The sequence below is a fragment of the Stenella coeruleoalba genome (genome assembly GCF_951394435.1).
Source record: "Stenella coeruleoalba genome assembly, chromosome: 3".
NCBI classification, from domain to species: domain Eukaryota; kingdom Metazoa; phylum Chordata; class Mammalia; order Artiodactyla; family Delphinidae; genus Stenella; species Stenella coeruleoalba.
Genome location: NC_137148.1, coordinates 65,688,104 through 65,713,253, shown reverse-complemented (window position 1 = coordinate 65,713,253; position 25,150 = coordinate 65,688,104). Strand labels below are relative to the sequence as shown.

General features: G+C 37.3%; 2 protein-coding genes across 5 annotated transcripts in view; one reads left to right on the top strand and one right to left on the bottom strand.

The window, feature by feature from the left end:
- XRCC4 (X-ray repair cross complementing 4) overlaps window positions 1-8,942 on the bottom strand; it is a gene marked incomplete at its 3' end in the record, with an annotated part of 262,025 nt that extends 253,083 nt beyond the window's left edge. For 2 of the 4 annotated variants that reach the window (XM_079916016.1, XM_079916019.1), the window contains exon 1: window positions 8,794-8,895. The other 2 variants (XM_079916017.1, XM_079916018.1) reach the window with 2 other exon arrangements.
- Window positions 8,943-9,080: 138 nt separating this feature from the next.
- Window positions 9,081-25,150, top strand: part of TMEM167A (transmembrane protein 167A) — a 36,360-nt gene continuing 20,290 nt past the window's right edge. The window contains exon 1 of the mRNA XM_079918352.1: window positions 9,081-9,198. Within this exon, the coding sequence (XP_079774478.1) occupies window positions 9,196-9,198 (3 nt within the window). The 5' untranslated portion in view covers window positions 9,081-9,195. The remainder of the gene's footprint in view (window positions 9,199-25,150) is intronic.

The following is a 25,150-nucleotide window of genomic DNA, read 5'->3' as shown; positions in this document are numbered from 1 at the left end:
GTAAACATATCTATATATATAAGTGTTCCTCTTCCCTTTCCCCACATTCTGACTTCTTTTATTTCCTAATACAAATTCTGTCTTAAAGCCAAATTTTGAGATATAAATAGAAAAGAATTCATAACCCCCTGGCTTAACCAATACAAAAAAGAACTCATAGCCCATTGGTTGCCTTGGTAAAAGCCATAAACCTCTACATAGGATTACCTATGATATATTCATGCTAAAAAAAAAAACAATTCAACAGAATCAGATCAAACCTCCGATTTATAGGAAACACAAGGGATGAAGGAACATGTTAAATGGCACTAAAGGGATGCAATCAGCAAAATCTAAACAGTGGGACACTTCATGGGGCAACTGACAGTTTTTTCAACAAATAAACTTCAGTGCAAAAGGGAGAGGAGGGTTGGACTATTTAAGTTAAAAGAGACTTAAAAGCCACAAGCAACTGCAATTTAAAGATCTTATTTAAATCTTGACTCAACCAACAAACTATTAAAATTTATGAAGTAGTAATTTGAGGAATTTGAAGACAGATTAGGTACTTGGTAGTACTAGGGAACTACTGTTAATTTTTTAAGCTATGTTAATAGAATTGTGGTTATGTTTTCTACAATGTCCTTACTTTTTAAAGATACATGTTAGAATATTTACAGGTGATATGATGTCAGGGATTGTTTAAAAATAATTTAGAAAAGAAGAGTGAAGTTTGAGTAAGATATAAATGAAATGAGATGGGCCATGAGTTGATAATTGTTGTGCTAGATAATAGGAACCCATTATTCTCTCTACTGTTACATATGTTTGAAATTTTCCATAATAAAATGTATAAAAAGAAAATTGGTAAGCTGGGACAAAGTGAGAGAGTGGCATGGACATATATACACTACCAAACATAAAATAGATAGCTAGTAGGAAGCAGCCACATAGCACAAAGAGATCAGCTCGGTGCTTTGTGACCACCTAGAGGGGTGGGATAGGGAGGGTGGGAGGGAGGGAGACGCAAGAGGAAAGAGATATGGGAACATATGTATATATATAATTGATTCACTTTCTTATAAATCAGAAACTAACACCATTGTAAAGCAATTATACTCCAATAAAGATGTTATAAAATAAAAGAAAAAGAGGGAAAAAGAAAAGTGTTTTCAAAAAAGTGTTCTTTGACCATCAGGATAATTGTTTGTATAGGGTACTTCTGTAAAAAAGAAAAAGTCATCTATTAGAAATTTATTCTTACATATATAATTTAATACTTCAAAATTTAGGAGCCTATCTAAAGAAGTATGGAACTCATTATTGGTCCTAGTAAATACTCCTATCTGATAAACATTACACTAGGGATACTAGTGCATAATGCATTGTTGAATTTTATTATACAATAATGAATCAAAGATACTAAGGATAAAAAATCTGTTTTGCATAATCAACTGAAAAGCTGATAATAAAAATACCTGAATTATTTCAATATTTATCGGCTATACATTAATAATTTGGTCTTTGGACTTCCCTGGTGGTCCAGTGGTAAAGAATCTGCTTTCCAATGCAGGAGACGTGAGTTCGATCCCTGGTCGGGAAACTAAGATGCCGCATGCCGCAGGGTAACTAAGGCCATACACCACAACTACTGAGCTCGCACGCCTCAACTAGAGCCCGAGCCCGCGTGCAGCAAACTACAGAGCCCATGCACTCTGGAGCCCATGCACCACAACCAGAGAGAAAGCCCGCACGCCACAACGAAAAAGATCCTGCGTGCCTCAACGAAGATCCCGCGTGCCGCAATTAAGACCCAACGCAGCCAAAAAATAAAAAGAAAATAAATAATAAAATAAAATAAACAAATATTTTAAAAAATAGTAATTTGGTCTTAAAGCCAAAATGTGTAAAAAATTTTAATTGAACAAAATATTCAATATGAATCATAAATATATTCCAAGATTGCACAGAATATCCACAATAAAGAAACCAGAAGTAATAATTGTACTGAAACTTTCCAAAATTTCCCATCCTATGGCACATCATTAGACTCATGACATCTTTGATTTTTTTATCTAAACAATATAAGTCAAATACCTATTATAGTTCCTGGCTCGTAATCAATAAACGATTCTAACTTAAATGGCTGAATTCATTTAATCTGTACCAATTTGAATGACTCTAGTTTATACTTTTCCTCCTCCATTCTCAACTGAAGAGTTCTGTATTATTAGCTGTCACTAAACATTGGTCAGAGAATGCCATCAGTGTCTTGGTCCATGCCCCACCACAATTCAGGTTAAAAGTGTTCATTCACACAACATTTAGAGAGAATTTGTTGATTTTTGTTACCCAATACAGACTCCCTACTGGTAGCAATAAAACTTCGAGTGACCCCCCTCACATCTGCTATTCTTATCCACAGGCTATGAGCAAGCTGACTTTTGGCCCCAAGTTCCAGCAGAACACAGACCCGGGCTAAACCAACATTACATTTTAATCCCCAGTAACTGATTCAAAGATGAGCACGTGATTCAACTTAGGACAACTAAGGCCAGTAAGGCTCAATTTCAGGACTTTTATTTGCATATAAAGGATAGATACTCTTCTCTACTGGATTTGGTGTTATGATGCTGTAAGACTGGAGCTGTTGGGAACAAAACCAAGAGAGCAGAAAGTAGAACTGAGGGGTGGTCAGATCTGATTTCAGCATCACCAGAATCTAGATCTAACTGTGAATGTTTTAGGTGTGAGGCCAAGAAATTCCTTTTTCCTTAAGCTACCTGTGTCAGTCTTTGGAATCAGGCATATTTCAGGACAAATCTTCATTGTCATTCATTGGTTATGTGAATTATCTCAAAGTACGTGCAAAACAGTTGTAAGTAAGCAAATGTATATACTCCATCAGTGGTATAAGTACACACTTTGGGAAACACTCTATTAAACATAATATTCAATACCAAACAGGAAGTTTTACATTTTCAGCTTTATATGCTTCCATTCTTATCAAATCCAAAACACATGGCATTTCAAAAACACTGGGACTTTGTTGTCACTACATAAGAAATAACCAGTAAACAGGTGGTTCAAGAAGACAACTGGTAAATATTTTGCATAAGGCGCTAATGATTCTAGAAAAAAAAAATCATAATATGTCTATTCAAAACAAAGGTTCAAGTCTTGGTTACAGGGCAAAAAATGTTTCCCAAGTTTTAAAAATCACTAATTAATATTCTAATGTTTTCTCCTTAAAACTCAACATCTTACCTCAAAATATTGGCAAAGCCCCCCCAAAAGAGGGATCCAATCAATTTAAATTTTAAAATTGTGTTTTTGCTTCTGTCTTTAATGCACTGAAATTAGATCAAAAGCCTTTTATGAACCTCTAAGTAAAGCTGTTTCTTCATGTTTATCAAGTTATTTATAGAAACAAACGTAGCTTCTGCAAGAATATATGACCTCAATTGTACTTTGGATTCACTGTTCACAATATAAACATAACATTACAATATGGTAAAATGATTAGATTACTGTACAAAAGCCATCAATCTTTGCTATCAGAAAAGAGAAGCAATGAGAGGACCAGTTCCAATACCCATGGTTTATGCTCTTCTAGGACTGCTTGGACTATTATTATTCTAAGAATGTTAAGTTTAACCTTCTAAAAGTCTGCAAAATAGATGTAACATTGTTTGTGTGGTTCCAATGACTTGATATAAAGGTTTCAAGCATCTATCTTTCACCGAGTGCTCTGTTATATTACAGTGATATTCATATGGGAATTAACAGCAGTGACCTGTGATACTCAATCAAACATACTGACTTTACTTGCTCATTACCCTACAGATTTTCTTCTGAGACATAGTTTTCAGATAATAACCAGGACAAATTTCTTCATTACAGTTAAACTTCAGAAGCTCATGTTTTCTCTATTGCTAAATTCTCAGAGCACAAACTTTCTGTTCCCAAAAGTAATACCTAAGGCGTGACGAGCCAATTTCTGTAAGAATAATGCTTAAAATGAAGAGGTTGGTTCCTAAACACAATATTATGGCAAGATTTTTTTTTATTCATTTTAGAGATGAGTATCACAGCACCACTAATTTACAAAGTTATAAATTGCAACCATGCTGTAATTTTTAAAAAAACACTTGTTAAACCTACATATAGAACTATATTAATATACTATATTATACATGTATCTACCTACAAATTATCAAAGAAGCATCAATAAATTTTTTAAATTTAACTTTTGAAGCGCCCTAAAGTTTAGACAGATGTTATCCTATTTTCTCTGAGATTTTCTCTGAGCAGCTGTTCATTTGGACATGCTCCTTATTTATTGATATACTGTGTTCAATGCTAGTGTCACATTTCTTAAACAGGAACTTGGCAACTTCCAAATTCTATGGTAAATATTGACATATCTCAGCATGTCAATATTTATACTGTCAGGACACTTTGATGAGCCTCTTCAACAATGGCTGCATCTTATTTCTTGGCAGCCACTTGTTTCTGTTCCAACTGAGCAAGATCTTTCTTTATTCAATAAAATTCTCACTAACTGTTCAGACAAAATTACAAGTAAGCTAATAGCATCCTCTCACACAAAGACCAGATTGAACTCCTTGCTTATTTCAACATTTTGGTCACTTCTGCAGGGTTAGTAAAGCTCAAAGAAACAAGGCACAAATTCAGGAGTGTACTCCAAGTAATACTTGTTTTTGACTGCAGCAATTCCAAGCCTAATCATCATTTTCAACCCCATTGCTAAGGGTGAAAGCTGCCGAAGCCTTTTCAGAATTTATAGAATTAAATTATTTCCTTTTTTGTTAGTCCTAAAAGCTAGACAAATTTATAAAAGATTGGTTTACAGACTGCAACAATGATGATGAGATTCAGAGAGAAGTTTGAATCCAGAATGCCTGCCATAAAAGGTAGTTGGAAAGTCTGGCTCATTATCTAGAATTAAACAGTGTTTTATATGCAAAATCAGTGTACCTAACTTTTGTGCCAAGTATCAGAAATCATGTTAACAAACTAACCATCATTAACTCAATCTTAAGAGCAAATTTCCATCATTGGGAGAAAATCTGTGCACTACCTTGTAAATACCCTGGGATTTCCCAATAGCACAAAAGCAAAAGTTTAATTTAAAGCTATTGGCAATACTGGCATCTAGTAAAAGCATGAATGCCTCATCAACAGTTAGGAATTCTCACACAGATTTTTTCTTTTGGCAACGAAAGTCTCAGTGGTGTTTTTCTTCTAGAAAGAGCCCAATTTTATCAATATTAAAAATTTGCTGGGCTTCCCTCGTGGCGCAGTGGTTGAGAGTCCGCCTGCCGATGCAGGGGACATGGGTTCGTGTCCCGGTCCGGGAAGACCTCACATGCCGCGGAGCGGCTAGGCCCGTGAGCCACGGCCGCTGAGCCTGCGCGTCTGGAGCCTGTGCTCCGCAACGGGAGATGCCACAACAGTGAGAGGCCCGCGTACCGCGGAAAAAAAAAAAAAAATTTGCTGACTATAATAACCCTCTGTTCACTGATTTCTGCCAGTGTTTTAGAAAAAGACACAACTCACTTTCTCATCAGCTTCACAAAGGACAAGGAACAAACTGCCCAGGGCTATAAAATGCATTAATTACCTCCTACTAGTACAAAAAGAACTAGCTTGAAGATAGCCACCTTCTTTCTTGAAAACAAGGTATTGCAAATAAAGCACTGATTTTATACTCAGAAGACTCAGATTGAAATCAAAACTCTAGGGCTTCGTAGCTGAGTGACTTTGGGCATGCCATCAATGCATTAAAATGTTCACTGACTACATCCTATGTACCAGGCTTTCATATCTCAAAGATGAGTAAGACATATCCCCAGCTCTCTGGTGAGATAGAAACACCCAAAGAGAATTATTATACAAGCTTGTAAAGTGCAGAGGCAGGGTGGGAGCTCATCTGAAAAGTAGCACGTTAACCTGCCTGAAATTTCAGGGGAGGCTTCCTTGAGTTATATCTGATGTAAATCTTAAAAGGTGGAAAAGGTTTAGGAGTGGAAGGAAAAAGATAAGGAAACACATTCCAGGCAGAAGAAGCTGCACGAGCAAAGGCTTGGAGACAAGAAATAGCAATGATATATGGAAATGAACAATTCACAGTTTCAGACTGACTGCTGACACTAACAAGAGCATTTGGGGGAGCAATAGCCATGTTGAAGGGATCTCAAGAAAGAACAGTAGAAGGGAAATTGGGACTTGGAGCATAGAAACTCCTTAAAGGATTTTTGCTCAGAGGAGCAAATAAATGGGGTTGGAAGTAGAGAAAAGTTAAAAGAAGCATTTCTTAAGGTGAAAGAAAGAACATGCAGGTCAATCAAAATTTTATGGGTCTTAATCTAAGAGCCATGGGGAAAGAGAATTTAAAAAGAGGGAAGGCCTTCCTGGTGGTGCAGTGGTTGAGAGTTCGCCTGCCGATGCAGGGGACACGAACCCGTGTCCCGGTCTGGGAAGATCCCACATGCCGTGGAGGGGCTAGGCCCGTGAGCCATGGCCGCTGAGCCTGCGCTCCACAACTGGAGAGGCCACAACAGTGAGAGGCCCACGTACCACAAAAAAAAAAAAAAAAAAGAGGGAGGAAAAAAAGGACAAAGACGAACACTAGGTAACAAAGAACTTCAACCTCAGTCTATGGAGACTAGTTGAGGATCAAAGAAAACGAGTTAAGTAAAACCATTGTCTTTTAATATATGTGAATATCATTGAATGAGGGAAAAATAGGAAGTCAGATAAAAGGAAATAATCAACGCTATCAATACTAGACACAAAGTAAAAAGAGAAGAGGGAAGAAAGTGGTCTGGTGGTATAAAAGTGATACCAATTTAATTTTAAAAACCATTAATTTAAAAAACCTTTTATTGAGTGCCTAACATGAAAGTCAATCAGCCCTCCACCATTATCCCTCCCTTCAAAGAGTTTTTAATTTAGTGAAGAAAGCAAGCCAGGCACACAACAGGCAACCCTTACTGAGTGCTTAGTGTATGTCCAATACCTGGCTAGATGACTTACTTGTAATAACTCATTTAATCCTTACAATACTGGGGAAGCCTATGCATTCTCTCCACAAAAAAACATAAATACATACTATTTTTGCATACAATCCTACTGAACCCATGAAACCAAAGTTAAAAATACTCTTCTGGATGCAGGAGAGACAATAATTTTTGAAGAACGAAATGATAGAGTCAGATTTCATTTTTAGTAAGTAAGAAAATGATCCAAGATAGTTTGAAATGAGAATCCACAGCACAGCTATGGAAAGTAGACTTTTGAAACAGCAGTGTAAGATAGTACTTACATTAGTTCACTGGCAGTGAAAACCAAGAGCAGGGAGTTCATGTGCTTAATGACCATATAGCTCAATTACCACCGCCAGTAGAGATCTTGCCACACATCAGATTAACTTTGTTTGCTGTGATACATGAAAAACAAACTACACATTTATGTATGTTCAACCTTATCTATTGCTATTTGGGCTCCTCTATGGGTAACTTTAAAATAACTGACATTGTTCTTTCCTGTTTTGAAGCTGAAGTACATAAGAGCCCATGGCCTAAAATTAATTCAAATCCATAAATATAGTACATCAATTGTGATCTCTAACAACTTCAGTTTCCTGGTGCACTTCAGGTATTACATATTACCCTAAGCGTTCCTAAAGATGAAGACAATCTTCACATGAAAGCAAAACGTCTGCAGACACAGTTACTACTTTAGAAGCCAAGCTTGATGAGTTGCACAACATAATTTCCATAACTAAGCCAAGGTTATTTAATTTGAATGGCAAGACTTGCAAGATATACTCTAAAGCAATCACAAGCCAGAGCATTATGGCTTGTTTTTTGATAGGAGGAGGGTACAGTACGTTTTTATACATTTCTTATTCCCCTCTTTCCCATGCCCATTAAATTTCTGGAAGGAACAGGCCATCTTTATTCCTCTGCTGCACTCTCATGATCCCTTGAATAAAGCTCAGTTAAATATTTGCTAAATTTGTGTTTGGACCAACTCTTCACAATTCAATAGATTCAAAAGTAAAGTTAGTTATGGTTAAAAAAAGAAAAGAAAAGAAAACGTGTTGGGCTGTGGCCAACGATGTAATCACAGGAGAAACCCAAATGTTCTAATCACTGTGTTGCCCTAAATATAGAAGGGTCTCATAGTTTGGCCAAGAACAGCACATAAATCAACACCTCATGTGAGTTTCCTTTCCTCTTTTTCTCTATCCCACTTTAAGTCAAAGCATTAAAAAACTGATAACATTTTAAAAAGAATCTCGGGGTGGGGGGGAATAAAGCCTTATCTAATGGGATTATTAAAATTAGAGAAAGCTAAAGAATAATACTACTGATTAAAAGAAAAAGTTGGCATGTTATTGATCTTGCAGCTGGACTCCTTCTCTGGAGTACCTAATCAACTACTGAACTCAGGAAACGCAGTTCCTTTCCATTTGTTACCACAGAAAGTTCTTTCCTGACCCCAACGGGCCTAGTACGTTTCAGCCCCAGATGGAACCCATTTACAAAACGCCAATGTTAGAGAAATGATCCAACACCTTCTCAACACAACCCACCGAATTCAAGTGTCCTCCTAATCCCACAACTTTACAGGGCATTTCAAAGGCGCTTTACATTCCAAAGAATCTCTCAGGTGCAAAGGGAGAAACTGAAAAGGGAGCCCAGGAGATGAACGCCCTGCGTGTAAGCCCAGGGGACCCAGGTGTTCCCAAAGAGTCCATAAACAGAAGGGCCAAAAGCTTACACATCGTGGGGGGGGATCCAAGCAGGAATAAATTTGCGCGCTGCGGAGTTCTACAAAGCTAAAAAAGAAAAGAACTGAACTACCGAGGCAATCGCCACTTCCGGACCCTACCTGTCAGTAACTCCACTTCCGGTCTCCTCCAAAAGGCCCGCTCCACAGGCAGACATCCAGCAGCCAATGAGAGTGTCATTTACTTCCGCGGGGCTGAATGACGTCATTTACACCCCGCCCTTTCCTGTAGAGAGGAGCCTATCGTAGAGTCTGAGACGTGCGACTCCGGAGGAGGTACCCTGACAGGCCCAACCAGACCGCGGAAGGAGCGAGAAAGGCAAGTCGGGCCTGCACGCCTCTTCCGCCCAGGGCCCGGAAGGGTGATGTGGCTGGGGTTTCGCCGGCCTCACTATGGTAAGAACTGGGGCTTCGGGGTCGCGGCTGAGCTTTGTGAAGGGGCTGCGGGCCCGCACAAGGGCTGGAGGGTTGGGCGGCGATCCCGGGTCCCCGGCTAGGGAACCCTGTCACTAACTTGATTTTCCCGGGCCTCGGAGGATGCACAGGCCCGGGAGCCATGTGGCTCCTCCACGTCCAAACAGGGAGAACCAGGGCCGGCAGCCCAAGAAAGACCCCGGGGCCGCGGAACCCCTCCTCACAAGCCGAGGCCACTTTCCTGACTTGTTTCGAAGAAGTGCGCTGGTTGGTTTAACCCATCAGTTACTTAGACTCTTTGTGGTCATTTTGAGGCATTAGAGCTGCCCGGGTTTGCGCTTGTTATGTTGCGGCGCCTTATCTCTCTGCCGGCCTGATCCAGGTTTTTATTTCCCTGCTGTCAAATAAACCCCAAGTGCTACACCTTAATTTTCACATGTTGAATTAGTGGCCTTTTAGGTTCCTCCAACTCCATTCTCTCAACTTTAGAGATGCTACTTTACTTTATGAGCTATATTTTAATGATTGGAGTTGTCTGCGGAGGTGGCTTCTCTTCTAGGAGCTTAATGTGCTTGGAGTGTGTCTGGCCTCGGGCCTTCCTCCCCTTCCACACATTAAGAAGGTTTTATGTGTTACTTCGTCTTATTGCAGATTCCTTTAATAGTTTGGGTCTTTTAGAAAAGCTTGAAATACGTCACAAAAGTTCGCAAAATGCTTACGTCTCCAGGTTGAGAAAAATGAAGCCGGCATAGGCAGAGGACAGATGTAATAATCAGTAGTAACAGCAAAAAGCTCCCAAGCTATGTCTGCAGGCATTTCACCTTTGTTACGGTAAATGCCAACAGCCTCTACACCAGGCCTTGCGGTGAATGTATGAGGTCCATGTGCCAGATTTGCGTTTATGAGCATATTTATGGGGAAAAGACGCATGCCTTTTATTATGGTATCAAAAGCAACCATGACAAAAAAGCTCTTCTACAGTGAAAAGTTGCTGAGCTTGTGTTCCCAGAAGTTCCTGCAGAATCCCATACAGCACAAAACCCTTAGACATTTAATCGAAAACTCATTAATTGTTGTTTGCTTTATGCCAGCTACTTTGGGTATAGCTGGGGCATAAGTCACAATGTCTTCCCAGGAGAAGTTTACCATTTATAGAGGAGATGGCAGTTTATTACCGGGTTATTCCTTCCTTGGCCAGCTTCTTTCTCCACCTACCACATGATAGGACGGATACACTTGTGTCATGAGTGAGCGGTTATTTAACTTAGAAAATATGGTTCCTTTTTCAATTCAAAAAGAGTAGAGAGACTGTTACTCTTAATTCTTGCATATGCTCTTCGAGGCTGAAGTTGGGTTATTTTGCTCATAGTACAGTCAGAGATAGATTATTCTTTTCATCACCTTACTGTCTTATGTACTATCTAGAAGCAAGACATACTGTGTTTAAGATTATTAGTATTTGAATCATCTGGCCATACTTGTTTTTTCAAATTAACTATAATAGTTCTCGTTTATTAGCACTTGCTATGTGCCAGGCTGCATTTGAAAAATCAGTTTATAAGCATTGTCTTATTTCAGGCTCGAAACTGAATATATGTTTGCAGGCAATGGAAGTCAGGCACAAGGAGACTGACGTGCTTGGGGGTTATACACCTAGTAGGTAGTGAAGCCAGAACTCAAACTTATTTTAATGTCCAGATGCCAGAAGTCCTCATGCTGTTGTTAATAAAAACAACATAACTGAGGATAAAATATGTCGTAATGATTTGTTGCTCTCAAATATAACAAGTCAATCAGACATGGGGGAAAATAGAAACAACTGCCCGGTGGTTAATTTTTCATTCCTGCCCTGTTCCTGTGAGCTTAAGTTGTCCACATTTCAGAAAATGTACATTGTAGTTGGAAGAGCTACACAATGAGGTTTCTTTCTGAGTTTGTACCTACACTTGGTATATTTGTGAGGTAGCCCCGTCATAATGACTTAAATCTGAATTACTGCATTTTAATGAATCCATTTTTTAAAATGCATTTGCAGACCATAAAATGTTTATCAGCAATAATAATTTACAACTATCAAAGCATAAACAGTCTGATAATTATATCATTTATGAATTAATACTTTTAATTTCGTCTCTTCCCAAGAGGCCTTCCCTGTACCTTCTGTTTACTTCTACTCCTTTTAGGTATCTATTTGGACATCTGTACTCCACGTATATACCCCCAGTGTTTCTCTTGCATAGAAAACAGCAGTAAGGTGTTGCCTATATTCTTCCCTTCTCTAGGCAGAGCTCTTAAGTAGAAACTACGTCTTTTAATCTCTACATCACAGTGTCAGAGTTGATACTCAAATGAATGAGAGGCTGGGGATACAAAGTCATGTAAAACGTGCTCGTTGTCTTAAAGGATTTTACAGTACAGTGGGGGAGAGTATTAAATAAGTAAATTTTATGTGTTAGCTGCTAGGACGTAGAGAGACTACATGTGTGGTGGAAAGAACATGGGCTTTAGACTGAGCCAAACAGGGTTAGAATCATTCCCAGTGCCCAGCCTTTGCTTGATCAACCTGAGGAAGTTTGTCTTCATTTCTTCCTCTGTTGATGTGTTACGTGACTTACAGATATATTCATTTAATGCTCATAAACCGTGCAAAGTAGGACCTATTGCCCCCATTTTATAGTTAAATCAAATATCAGAGAAAGGGTGTGAGATAGTTTCCCTCATCTTGTAGCTGAGATACATAGGAAATATGTTAGAAACAGAGGAAAGAGTAATTGTGGCTCAGAACTGCTGGGGAGACATCCCCAAAGAGGTAACACTCTGACCTGTATATTAAGGAGTGAGTAGGGATTAGGGAAGGAATCATTAGCTAGAGCTGGGAAAGCATTTTCTATCCTTCAGACAGATAAAGGAAATGGTAGTTATGGACACAAAGTGCGTGAAGTTGAATAGTTGCTTGGGGACTGGCAGGAATAGAAGTTAAGCAGTGAAATGATGAGAGATGAGACAAGAAAGATTGGGGCCAGATCTTGAAGTCATTTCAAGGCCTTTATATTTTGATGATGTTTGTGTACCTGATAAAGACTTAGAGCAGGGAAAAGAATGGTGTGCATTTTGGAAAACCAACTGGTAACAATGCAGGGTCTATTTACATAGAAGATTAAAATCTGGAAGACTAGTTTAGAAACAAATACAGTGATAGTAGATGATTGAATGCCTTAACTCTTGACAATAGTAGTTAGGTTTGAAAGATAAAGATAAATAAAATCATTTTGATGGTGCTTAGTAAGGAGTGGTGAAGCACAACTCCAGTTTAGATAATTGTTTGGATTGCAAGGAAATATTGATTAAGCACCTACTCTGCCATGTGTTTTACATACAGAGCTTTATTGAAAACTTGCATTATTGGCCACAGTGTACACATGAAGAAAAAGGCGCAGAATGATTTAAGTGTCTTGCCCAAGACCATACTGCTGATAAATAGTGAAGCTCAAATTTAAACTTAACAGCTCTGTTTGTCACCAAATCTTGAGCCCTTTTTATTATACAACAATGCTGATAATTCCACAGGAAATTCAAGAGGAAAAGCAGCGTTTGTATGCCTCAGTGGTTGAGGGTGGAGAGAGTTTGTTAAGATGATAATTCTGTAGCTACTATTGCTTTTGCACCATCAATACAAATGGCATCACAGTAGAAAGGCAGGTATTTTCTTAGCATTATAAAAGTAGTTTTGACTGCATAAACCCATGAAAACATTCCATAAACTACACTTTGAAAACTACTACCTCAGGCTAATTAGGTAGGTATCTGAAGTAGATTCTGGTCTTCTGTAGCATAGTGACTTGTAACCTTGACTGCAAGTAAAAACTCCCAGGGAACTTTGAGAAACTATATGCCCACCCAATTCAGTCCAAATTTCTGGGCATTGATTGTTTTTAAAAGCTCTAGGTGATTCTAATGAGTAGCCAGTACCCTGACTCGATATTTTTGCAGGTTTTTCCATTTTGTCATTCTTTCTTACCTGACTGCATGATCAGAGTACTTTTTTCATAGCAGAATTTGCACTTTTCCTTCAGAATAGTTTCTCTTATCAATCATTTATCAAGGACATGTGAAGCATTTACATCTTCATCTTCTTAAGTCTATTAATCATAGTTATATGTATACTTTCTCTTGTTAATACCTGTGACACTCTTGTTGCTTCATATTTAGATGTGAGGTGTCCATAAAATAGCTCAAATTAAGCAGCACAAATATAGCAAATGCACTCTAGGTACCATCACAATGAGATGAAAATAGGCACAAATGACCACTAATGTTGCCAGTGGAGAACAGAGTTGAGGTGCAAAAGAAAATGTTATTATTTCTGTGTGTTATTAGAAATCTTTTCAGTCACCTGTGGTCACTTATCTTGGGCACACGGGGTGTTGGGTGTCTTTGCACATTCACATATTACCTTACATTTGTCCCTGTATTTCCACGTTCTCCATTTTAAGAGATAATAGTGGTGCATATGAATTTACAAGTAGAAACTAGTTGGGAAATGCTGACCTGACCTAGATTTGTAAATGATAAAATGCTGACCCACATTTCCAGTGCTGTATAATTTCTATCACAATTAGGTGAGGAATGTCATTTCTGGGTTTCCTTCCACCTCCAAAAAGGGATCAATGACTTTAGTTTTGTGTAAAAACAGTAGGTTTTTAAAAAAGTAAAATTGTTAGTGTTTGGAGTTTTAAAAAATTTTGGTATTCAGTTAAACTGGAAGAATTAGTTAATATGTCAGTAAAAATGTATTTCCTACGTAGTCAACATTTGAAGCTCCCAGACATATGCATAAAAACAGGCCTTAATCAATACATTGGTTAAATAATTTGTGTTGCTAATCCTAAAAATAAGTAAATAAGCTCCGTGAAGCTCAAGTGATCCAGGACTAATGAATATACTGGAGGCTTAGTCGAAGTCTTTTCTGCAGATTAACTACAGTTAGCAACCAGTAATTTAGCCTCTTGGGCAGAGCACTGTTTAGCATATCAATATGTGTATTTCTTCTGTTTTTCTCAATGTTTCCTTCTTTGTTATGTTCTGTTGCTTGGATCTTTTCCCTGTTTCTTCCTCTATTCCTAATGTTTTGGGTATTCTTTTACTTAGACGCATTTTTATTTATACAGCTAAAAACAAAACTGTATTGAATTCTTGCCCTTATATCCATACTTAATATAGTTTTAATGTTCAGGAATGACTCTGAAAATAAGAAATTATATCTTTATAGATAAAATGATAGAAATTGAATCTGAAATAAATATTCCTAACTTTTCAAATTGACTTGAGAATAGAGAATTTTAAAGAGATGTGTCAACACTAGAGGTTATTTCATGTTTGGAAACTAAGCTTTGCAGTGACCAGTCTCTATCTTTCATTGATGAACAGTTTGATCTAGTGGTGACCAACTGAAAGTCTGAATTATTTTTATTTCAGTGGCCTAACAAATTGCGATTTACTTCAGATTGATTATACAAAATGACTAAGTCATTAAGTGTATTTCCTCTGGTTTGGATAAGTTAGTTTAGTACAATGATTTGAAGCATATCATAAGCTCTAATCAGCTAGGAGTAGTATAATGGGTCTGGAATATGGAGGGATAGTAAAAGGGGCCTTTGGAGAAAAAAAGTTTGGGATTTTCATTGCCAGTTAGGGTCAGGGCAGGGCTTCTGTATTCCAGGACCCCAAAGGTTACCATTCTGATTGTATTTGAGGATGTGCTCCAGATGTTGCTACAGGCAGCCCTGAGTCTAGGGAATGTTATTGGATACCTCTTTATAAAAAGGAAATGTAGGTGTGGTAGACAATGCCCCTCTCCCCAACCCCGTTTAAAAAAAAAAAAAAAACACACTGTGAATATGTTATCTTACTTGACACAAGGGACTTTGCATGTGTGATTAAGTTAAGAATTTTGGAATGGGAAGATTATCTTGAATTATGGGGAGACAGGGCAGTTTATTCACAAGGATCCTTGTAAGAGGGAGGCGGGACAGTCATTAACAAAAGTTGTCAAGGTCAGAGTGATCAGGAAGTCACAAAGCTAAGGAATCAGGCAGCCTTTAGAAACTGGAAAAGGCAAGAAAAGAGATTCTTCCCTACAGCCTCCAGAAGAAACAAGTTGTCTTGTGTTTTATAACTCCTTAGTTCCAATGTGTGTTATTTAATGTTTAATAGTTAGCTAAATTTATTAAACTGAATAGCGTGCCATTGTATACTCCCTGGCATTGTCACAGGGCATTGTCACAGGGTGTACTCGATGAAAATTAGGTAAACCTTAGGTTTGAGAACTATTTGAGGTCCAAGAATTTTCTGCCAGCCAGCTTGCCTACTCAGGCATCCAGAACTCTTGAGGATGTCTCTCTTACAAATTAAGTGGACTCAGAAAAACACACACTGTCCCATATGCAGGCATCTCGAGGCTGGCTGCTCAATTGAACTTTCTCCGAATTCCAGTTAGTGATAAAAGATTTGGATGCTGAGGAGAAATTCTCTCAGACCTTTATTTTACCCTAAAGCCCGGTCCTTTACCATAAACATAAATATATTTGCTTCTTCATTCTTAATTTTCCAAAATATCATTGATAAGTAAATATAAATACAAAGCAATGTGTGGCGGTTTCTCTTAAATAAAGAAAACATAGCATGCATTTTTAATTTGTAATCTAAGTGTGCTTTTGAATTTGTTAAAGTGTTCTCTTGTATTTGTTAAAATGCTCATTATTTGCAATTGTTGTCAAGTTCCTGTTATTTCAGCATTTTTCAGTGACTACTGTGCACTATTTTGTTTAATAGGCACAGGGGACTGATAAGAACCTCAGTAAAATAGAGGAGACAATTACATTACAATTTGGTGGGTGGCAGGTATGTGTGTAACACATAGGTGTACAAAGATCCAGACTCTGCTTGGTGTGGAGAGTAGGGACAAGGAACACTTTTCAGAAGAGATGACTCTTGTGTTGAGACCAGAAGGTTGAAAAAAATAGATAGCATGTACAAAAACACAGAGTACCTTGAAAAAGGTTGCATGATTTGAAGGATCTGAGAAAAAAACATAGTAAATGAATTTTACTTCCCTTATCACCTTTGTTTTAATCATCTTTCCCTCTATATTGTGATCGAATATGTTTGCTTGCTTCTTAGCTTCCTCCCTTCCCTTTAATAACATTTTCATATTGAAAATCTCAATTATTTTTCTAAAGAACAGTAACATCTGTTTCCTTTAACTCTGAGACTAAAATTTTATCAGTCGGCAACAGATGCTAAGCATTAAGAGGAATACTTAGGTAGGCTAAGCAGTGGTAGGCTAATGTCCGTGAGTTTGAAACACTCTTGACCAGAGACTGAGTATAAAAGACTGTACCACCTAAGATTATTTGTTTAAATTTAAGGGTCTATAAACCCCAGGAACAAAGTTGTATGTATCATATAGTGCATACTTGTAAATGGTTTTCAGTTGTAAACGGTTTCACACACAGATAGATGTATATATACATACCCCACTTCTTTAATAATAGTATGTTTTTAAGTGCCTCTTAAAAATCTTTTATTTTGAAAAAATTCAAACATACAAAGGAAGAAAGAAGAGTGTAACTAAGTCTCAGATACTTAGCGTTTCATCATCAGCCCCACGCCTCCCACCATACACACTGGATTATTTAGAAACCAATCCCAGACATTTCATTTAAGCATGTTTCTTTAACAAGACATTCAAGGAATAAAAAAAGTATACGTTGCAAAATCATGAATTTAGATACTCCATTAGGAAGATGATAAACCTACTTTGCAAATTTCTTTTCCAACCACTTAACTAAGTGAATCCTTTGCTTAAAACAATAAGTCTGCTCATTATTCCCTGAACTTGCTAATTCCTGATTCTGTGGGGACGTTTTCCATGCTTTTGTCTCCTCTGGAGCCTGCTCTCTATTCTTTGCCATGTGATTGAGCCCTTTAAGGCTTGACTTAGTTCCTGCCTTCTCCTTGAAGATTCTCCTGACTTTTCTTTGGGAAAATGGCCGTTTTTTCTTTCTTTTTCTTTTTTTGTGAGCATTGCTGAGTTATCATTTACATATGCTATGAGTTGCTATTGAGTTTTTAAAGTTTAATATTCTAACTCAATTATAACTGCTGTGTGCTACAGTTGTCCCATGTATAAAAGAAGGATATTAATAACAACTGCCTCAAATATGAGGATAAATATGATAACCAAAAAAAAGAATTCCGTGAATATCAGTTGTTTTTGTTGTCAGCTATAAAACTGAAAAGAAGGAATCATGCTATGTCCTTTTTTTAAATTTAATATTTATTTTATATTGGGGTACAGTTGATTTACAATGTTGTGTTAGTTTCAGGTGTACAGCAAAGTGATTCAGTTATACATGTACATATATCCATTCTTCTCAGATTCTTTTCCCATATAGATTATTACAGAATACTGAGTAGAGTTCCTAGTGCTTTACAGTAGGTCTTTCTTGATTATCTATTTTATACATAGTAGTGTGTATATATTAATCCCCAACTCCTAATTTATCCCTCCCCCCGACCTCTCCCCTTTAGTAACCATAAGTTTGTTTTCAAAGTCTGTGAGTCTGTTTCTGTTTTGTAAATAAGTTCATTTGTATCATCTTTTTAGATTCCATGTATAAGTGATATTATAATATTTTTGTTTCTCTGTCTGAATTACTTCACTTAGTATGATAATCTCTAGGCCCATCTATGTTGCTGCAAATGGCATTATTTCATTCTTTTTTTATGGCTGAGTAATATTCCATTATATCTATGTACCACATCTTCTTTATCCATTCTTCTGTTGGTGGATGTTTAGGTTGGGAGATTAATCCCTTGTCAGTCACTTGGTTTGCAAATATTTTCTGCCATTCTGTGGGTTGTCTTTTCGTTTTGTTTATGGTTTCCTTTGCTGTGCAAAACCTTTTAAGTTTAATTAGGTCCCGTTTGCTTATTTTTGTATTTATTTGCATTACTCTAGGAGTTGGATCCAAAAAGATATTGCTGTGATTTATGTCAGAGTGTTTTGCCTATGTTTTCCTCTAAGACTTTATAGTGTCTGGGCTTACCTTTAGGTCTTTAATCCATTTTGAGTTTATTTTTGTGTATGGTGTTAGGGAATGTTCTAATTTCATTCTTTTACATGTAGTTGTCCAGTTTTCCCAGCACCACTTATTGAAGAGACTGTCTTTTCTCCATTGTGTATTCTTGCCTCCTTTGTCATAGATTAGGTGACCATAGGTGCATGAGTTTATCTCTGGGCTTTCTATCCTTCCTGTTCCATTGATCTATATTTCTGTGTTTGTGCCAGTACCATACTGTTTTGTTGACTAGCTTTGTAGTAGAGTGAAGTTAGGGAGCCTCATTCCTCCAGCTCTGTTTCTTTCTCAAGATTGCTTTGAATATTCAGGGTCTTTGTGTCTCCATACATATTTTAAGATTTTTTGTTCTAGTTCTGTGAAAAATGCCATTGGTAATTTGATAGGGATTGCATTGAATCTATAGATGGCCTTGGGTATTATAGTCATTTTGAAAATATTGATTCTTCCAATCCAAGAACATAGTATATCTTTCCATTTGTTTGTGTCACCTTTAGTTTCTTTCATCAGTCTTGTAGGTTTCAGAATACAGGTCTTTTGCCTCCTTAGCTAGGTTTAATCCTAGGTGTTTTATTCTTTTGGAAGCGATGGTAAATGGGATTGTTTCCTTAATTTCTCTTTCTGATCTTTCGTTATTAGTGTATAGGAATGCACCTGGTGGGTAAGGTTGGTCCAGGGGTCTGTGCAGGCCTTCTGGTTGAAGGGACTGGTGCCTGCCTACTGTTGTGTGGAGCCGGGTCTTGTCCCTCTGGTGGGCAGGGCCGTGTCGAGGGATGTGTTTAGAGGTGGCTGTGAGCTCAGTAAGGCTTTAGGCAGCCTGTGTGTTGATGGGTGGGGCTGTGTTCCCACCCTGTTGGTTGTTTGGCCTGAGGCATCCCAGCTCTGGAGCCTGCAGGCCATTCGGTGAGGCCAACATGGCAGCCAGTGGGTATTCCCTGGGCCTTCACCAGCAGTGTCCTTGCCCCCACAGCCACTCCCTGCCTCCCCAGGAGACCCTCCAATCCCCATAAGTAGGTCTGACCCAGGCTCCTACGGAGTCACTGCTTTGTCCAGGGTCCCAGTGCACGTGAAACCTTGTGTTTGCCCTCCAAGAGTCGAGTCCTGTCCCCCAGTCCTGTGGAGCTCCTACATTAAAGCCGCACTGGCCTTCAGAGCCAAGTGCTCTGGGGGCTGCTCTTCCCACTCTTGAGTTGGGGAGCCTGACGTGGGGCTCAGAACTCTCACTCCTGTGGGAGAACCTCTGCAATATAAGTATTTTCCTGTTTGTGGGTCGCCCACCTGCCAAAAGCACCTCTCCTACTGTCTCGTTGTGGCTTCTTCATCTTTGAATATAGAATATCTTTTTTGGTAGATTGGAGTCTTTTCTGTCGATGGTTGTTCAGCAGTTTGTTGCGATTTTGGTGTTTTCGTGAGAGTACATGAGCTCAAGTCCTTCTACTCCGCCATCTTGTCTCCTGTCTTGCTATGTACTTTTTTTAATCCAGTGTCTACCCTCATGCTCCAGACAAAGTAGATATCAAATACATGTTTAGTTATGTTGGCTAGGAGGAAACCTGTGCTTTATATTTCATTAGATTATTATCAAATACTGTTCATCGACGAATTCATATACATGTTCAAAATAAGACCTTTAAAAATAAGCATTGTGAGATACTATGATTTCTCTCTAGAGTTGATCACCATTTCTTTTATTGATTTATTTCAGGTTTCAAAATATATATTACTTGCTTTCACAGATGCAAGGTTAAAATCCAGTTCAATTAAAAACAAGACATATTAAACTTTATCCTTATTATATCCATGAAGAAATGATTTTCACAGAGAACAGCTATTAAAATAGTAATTACAAATCAATTTTACCTTGTTCAGACCATATTCGTAACACTTAGAAAATTTGAGAAATCCAGAAAAGTTGATAATTAGGTTGAAAACCTTCCAGTGATAATCACTTCATTGTCTTCTCTTTGCATAAAGGTTTACATAGCTACAGATATACCGATTGTGAAATTATGTTTTTCCATCACTTAGCATTGTACAGAAGCATTTTTTGGTTCTTAAAATATTGGCAAATAACGTATAATTTTTTTAATGTTTTGAATAGTTAGTAAATAAAAATCATTAAATGTGTAAAAGGTTAAAAAATATGACAGTTTCTGATAGCTAATTCTTTTTTTAGGATCTCTTGGCTATTCTTGCTTACTTATTTTTCCATATGAATTTCAGTATCAGTTGTCAATTTCAACAAAAGTAACTTGTTGCAGTTGGGTTCATTTTAAATTTATAGATTAGCTTTACAGTATTGCCTTTCAATATAAGAACCTGGCATACACTCCATTCTACTATTGTATGCTTCCGTATGTTTTAAGGCTTTGTCAATTGGTCTTTGATGCCAATATTACAGATTTCTTGTTAAGATTATTCCTATATATTTTAGCGTTTTGTTCTAATTGCTGTTATAAATGGAGTCCTTTTTTTCCATTTTGTTTCTCAGCTGGTTGATATTGTAATTTTGATGATTGTTGATTTAAGTATTTTAAATATGTGCCTAGCCACCTTACTCAGTTTTAATTCCGTTATGGTCTGTAATCATTTTTCACTAGATTCTTTTGGGCTTTTCAGGTAACGCTTTATATTTGCAAGTAACAATTTCACCTTAAAATAGTTTTTTTATAACTCTTATTTTTTGTCTAACTCCTGACTTTACAAGAAATACTTTTTTTTTAATTGAAGCATAGTTGATTTACAATATTCTGTTAGTTTCTGGTGTTCAGCAAAGTGATTCAGATATATTTTTTTCAGATTCTTTTCCATTACAGGTTATTACAAGATATTGAATATAGTTCCCTTTGCTATACAATAAACCCTTATCGCTTATGTCTTTTATGTATAATAGTTTACATCTGCTAATCCCATACTCCTAATTTATCCCTCCCCATGTCCCTTTGCCCTTTGGTAACCATAAGTTTGTTTTCTGTGTCTCTGAGTCTATCTCTGTTTTGTATATAGATTCATTTGTATTATGTTTTAGATTCCACGTATAAGTGATGTCATATGATATTTGTCTTTAACTTACTTCACTTAGTGTGATATTCTCTAGGTTCATCCATGTTGCTGCAAATGGCAGTATTTCATTCTTTTTGTGGCTGAGTGATATTCCATTGTGTGTTTGTGTGTGTGTGTGTGTGTGTGTGTGTGTGTGTGTGTATGTGTATGTATGACATCTTCTTAAACCAATCCACTGTTGTTGGGCACTTGACTAGTTTTCATTGCTTGGCTATTGTAAATAGTGCTGCTATGAACACTGGGGTGCATCTATCTTTTCAAATTGGAGTTTCCATCTTTTCCAGATATATGCCTAGGGGTGGGATTGCTGGATCATATGATAGCTCTATTTTTCCTTTTTTAAGGAACCTCCATACTGTTTTCCATAGTGGCTGCACCAATTTACATTCCCACAAACAGAATAGGAGGGTTCCCTTTTCTCCACACCCTCTCCAGCATTTGTTATTTGTAGACTTTTTGATGACAGCCATTCTGATGGGTGTGAGGTGATATCTCATTGTGGTTTGGATTTGCATTTTTCTAATTAGTGATGTTGAGCATTTTTTCATATGCCTATTGGCCATCTGAATGTCTTCTTTGGAGAGATGTCTATTTAGTTTTAGGTCTTCTGCTCATTTTTTGATTGGGTTGTTTTTTTCATATTGAGTTGTATGAGCTGTTTGTGTATTTTGGATATTATCCCCTTGTAGGTCTCATCCATTGCAAATATTTTCTCCTATTCCATAAGTGGTCTTTTCATTTTGTTGATGGTTTCCTTGTCTGTGTAATAACTTTTAAGTTTGATTAAGTCCCATTTGTTTTGCTTTTATTTCTTTTGCCGTGGGAAACTGATATAAAAAAAATATTGCTACAATTTATATCTGAGAATGTTTTGCCAATGTTTTCTTCTTGGAGTTATGGTGTCATGTCTTGTATTTAGGTCTTTAATCCATTTGGAGTTTGTATGTGGTGTGAGGGAACATTCTAGTTTCATTGATTTATGTGTAGCTATCCGGCTTTCCCAACAACACTTGTTGAAGAGACTGTCTTTTCTCCATTATATATTCTTGCTTCCTTTGTTCTGGATTAATTGACCGTAGGTGTGTGGTTTTATTTGTGGGCTCTCTGTTCTATCCATTGATCTGTATGTTTGTTTTTGTGCCAGTACCATGCTGTTTTGATTACTGTAGCTTTGTGTACTATTGTCTGAAGTCTGGATGTGTTATGTCTCCAGTTTTGTCCTTTTTCCTCAGTATTGCTTTGGCAATTCTGGGAATTATGTGGTTCTACGTAAATTTTAGGGTTATTTGTTCTAGTTCTGTGAAAAATGTCATGGGTGTTTTGATAGGGATTGCATTAAATTTGTAGATTGCTTTGGGTAGTATGGCCATTTTAACAATGTTAATTCTTCCAGTCCAAGAGCATGGGACATCTTTCCATTTCTTTGAGTTATCTTCAGTTTTCTTCATCAGTGTTTTATAGTTTTCAGCATATAGGTCTTTCACCTCCTTGGATAAATTTATTTTTAGGGTTTTCTTTTTTTTTTTTCTTTTTGAGATGATTTTAAACGAGATTGTTTTTTTACTTTCTCTTTCTGATAGTTCATTGTTAGTGTAAAGAAAAGCAACGAAGAGAAAAAAAAGCAACGGCTTTCTGTATATTAATCTTGTATCCTGCTACCTTGCTGCATTCATTTATTCTGCTTTTTTTTTTTTTTTTGCGGTATCCGGGCCTCTCACTGTTGTGGCCTCTCCCATTGCAGAGCACAGGCTCCGGACGTGCACGCTCAGCAGCTATGGCTCACAGGCCTAGCCACTTCGCGGTATGTGGGATCTTCCCGGACCGGGGCACGAACCTGTGTCCCGGACCTGCATTGGCAGGCGGACTCTCAACTACTGCGCCACCAGAGAAGCCTCATTTATTCTGCTAATTTTTGTGTGGAGACTTTAGGGTTCTCTGAATAGAGAATCATATCATCTGCAAACAGAGACAGTTTTACTCTTCCTTTTCAATTTGGATACCTTTTCTTTTCCTTGTCTGATTTCTGTGGCTAAGATTTTCAATACTGTGCTGAATAGAATTGGTGAGAGTGTGCACCCTTGTCTTGTTCCTGAATTTAGTGGGAAGGCTTTTAGCTTTTCAGGGTTGAGTATTGTTGGCTGTGAGTTTGTCATAAATGGCTTTTATTGTGTTGAGATATGTTTCATCTGTATCTACTTTCACAAGAGTTTTTATTATGAATGGATGTTGAATTTGTTTGCTTTTTCTGTATGTATTGAGATGATCATGTGATTTTTATTCATCCATTTGCTAATGTGGTATATCACATTGAGTGATTTGTGGATATTGATAAATACTTGCATCCTTGCGATAAATTCCCCTTGATCATGGTGTATGATCCTTTTAATGTATTGTTGGATTCGGTTTGCTAACATTTTGAGTATTTCTGTATCTATATTCATCAAAGGTATTGGCCTATAGTTTTCTGTTTTTGTAGTGTCTTTGGCTTTGGTAACAAGGTGATAGTGGCTTCATAGAATGAATTTGGTAGAGTTCCCTCCTCTTCAACCTTTTGGACCAGTTTGAGAAGGATAGGTTTAAGTTCTTTCTAGGTTAGGTAGAAATTCCTAGTGAAGCCACCCAGTCCTGGACTTTTGTTTGCAGGGAGTATTTTCTTACAGGTTCTATTTCACTTTGATCATTCTGTTAAAATTATGTTTCTTCTTGACTCAATTTTGGCAGGCTGTGTGTTTCTAGAAACTAGTCCATTTCTTCTGGGTTGTCCAATTTCTTGGCATATAATTGTTCATAGTATTCTCTTATGATTTTTTATATTTCTGTGGTATCAATTGTTATTTCTCTTTTTTCATTTCTTATTTTGTTTATTTGGGCCCACTCTTTTCTTCTTGGTGAGCCTGGCTAGAGTTTGTAGATTTTGTTTATCTTTTCAGAAAACCAGCTCTTTGTTTTACTGATATTTTCTGTTAGTTTGGGGTTTTTTTAATCTTTATTTCTTCTCTCATCTTTATTTCCTTCCTTCTGCTCACTTTGAGTTTTGTTTGTTCTTTTCTAATTCCTTTAGGTAGTAGGTTAGGTTGTTTATTTGAGATTTTTCTTGTTTCTTGAGGAAGACCTGTACTGCTATGAACTTCTTCTTAGAACCACTTTTGCTGCATCCCATAGATTGTGTAAGGTTATGTTTTTATTGTCATTTGTCTCAAGGTATTTTCTGTTTTTTTTCTTTTATTTCATCCTTTACCCATTGGTTTTTTTAGTAGCATGTTGTTTAGTCTCCATATGTTTGTTCTTTTCCCATTTTTCTTCCTGTGGTTGATGTCTAGTTTCATACCATTGTGGTCAGAAAAGATACTTAAAATAATTACTATGCTCTTAAATTTGTTGAGGCTTGTTTTGTGACCCAGTATGTGGTCTATCCTAGAGAATGTTCCGTGTACGCTTGAAAAAAAATGTGTATTCTGGTTTTCTGGGATGTAGTGTCTTGTAGATGTCAATTAAGTCCAACTGGTCTATTGTGTCATTTAGGACATCTGTTTTCTTACTGATTTTCTGTCTGGAAGATCTGTCCATTGATGTCAGTGGGATATTAAAGTCTCCTACTATTACTGTATTTCTGCCAGTTTCTCCCTCTATGTCTGTTAGTATTCTATTGATATATGTTTAGGTGCTTATACCGGGTGCATATATGTTAATGAGTGTAATATCCTCTAATTGTATTGATCCCTTTATCATTG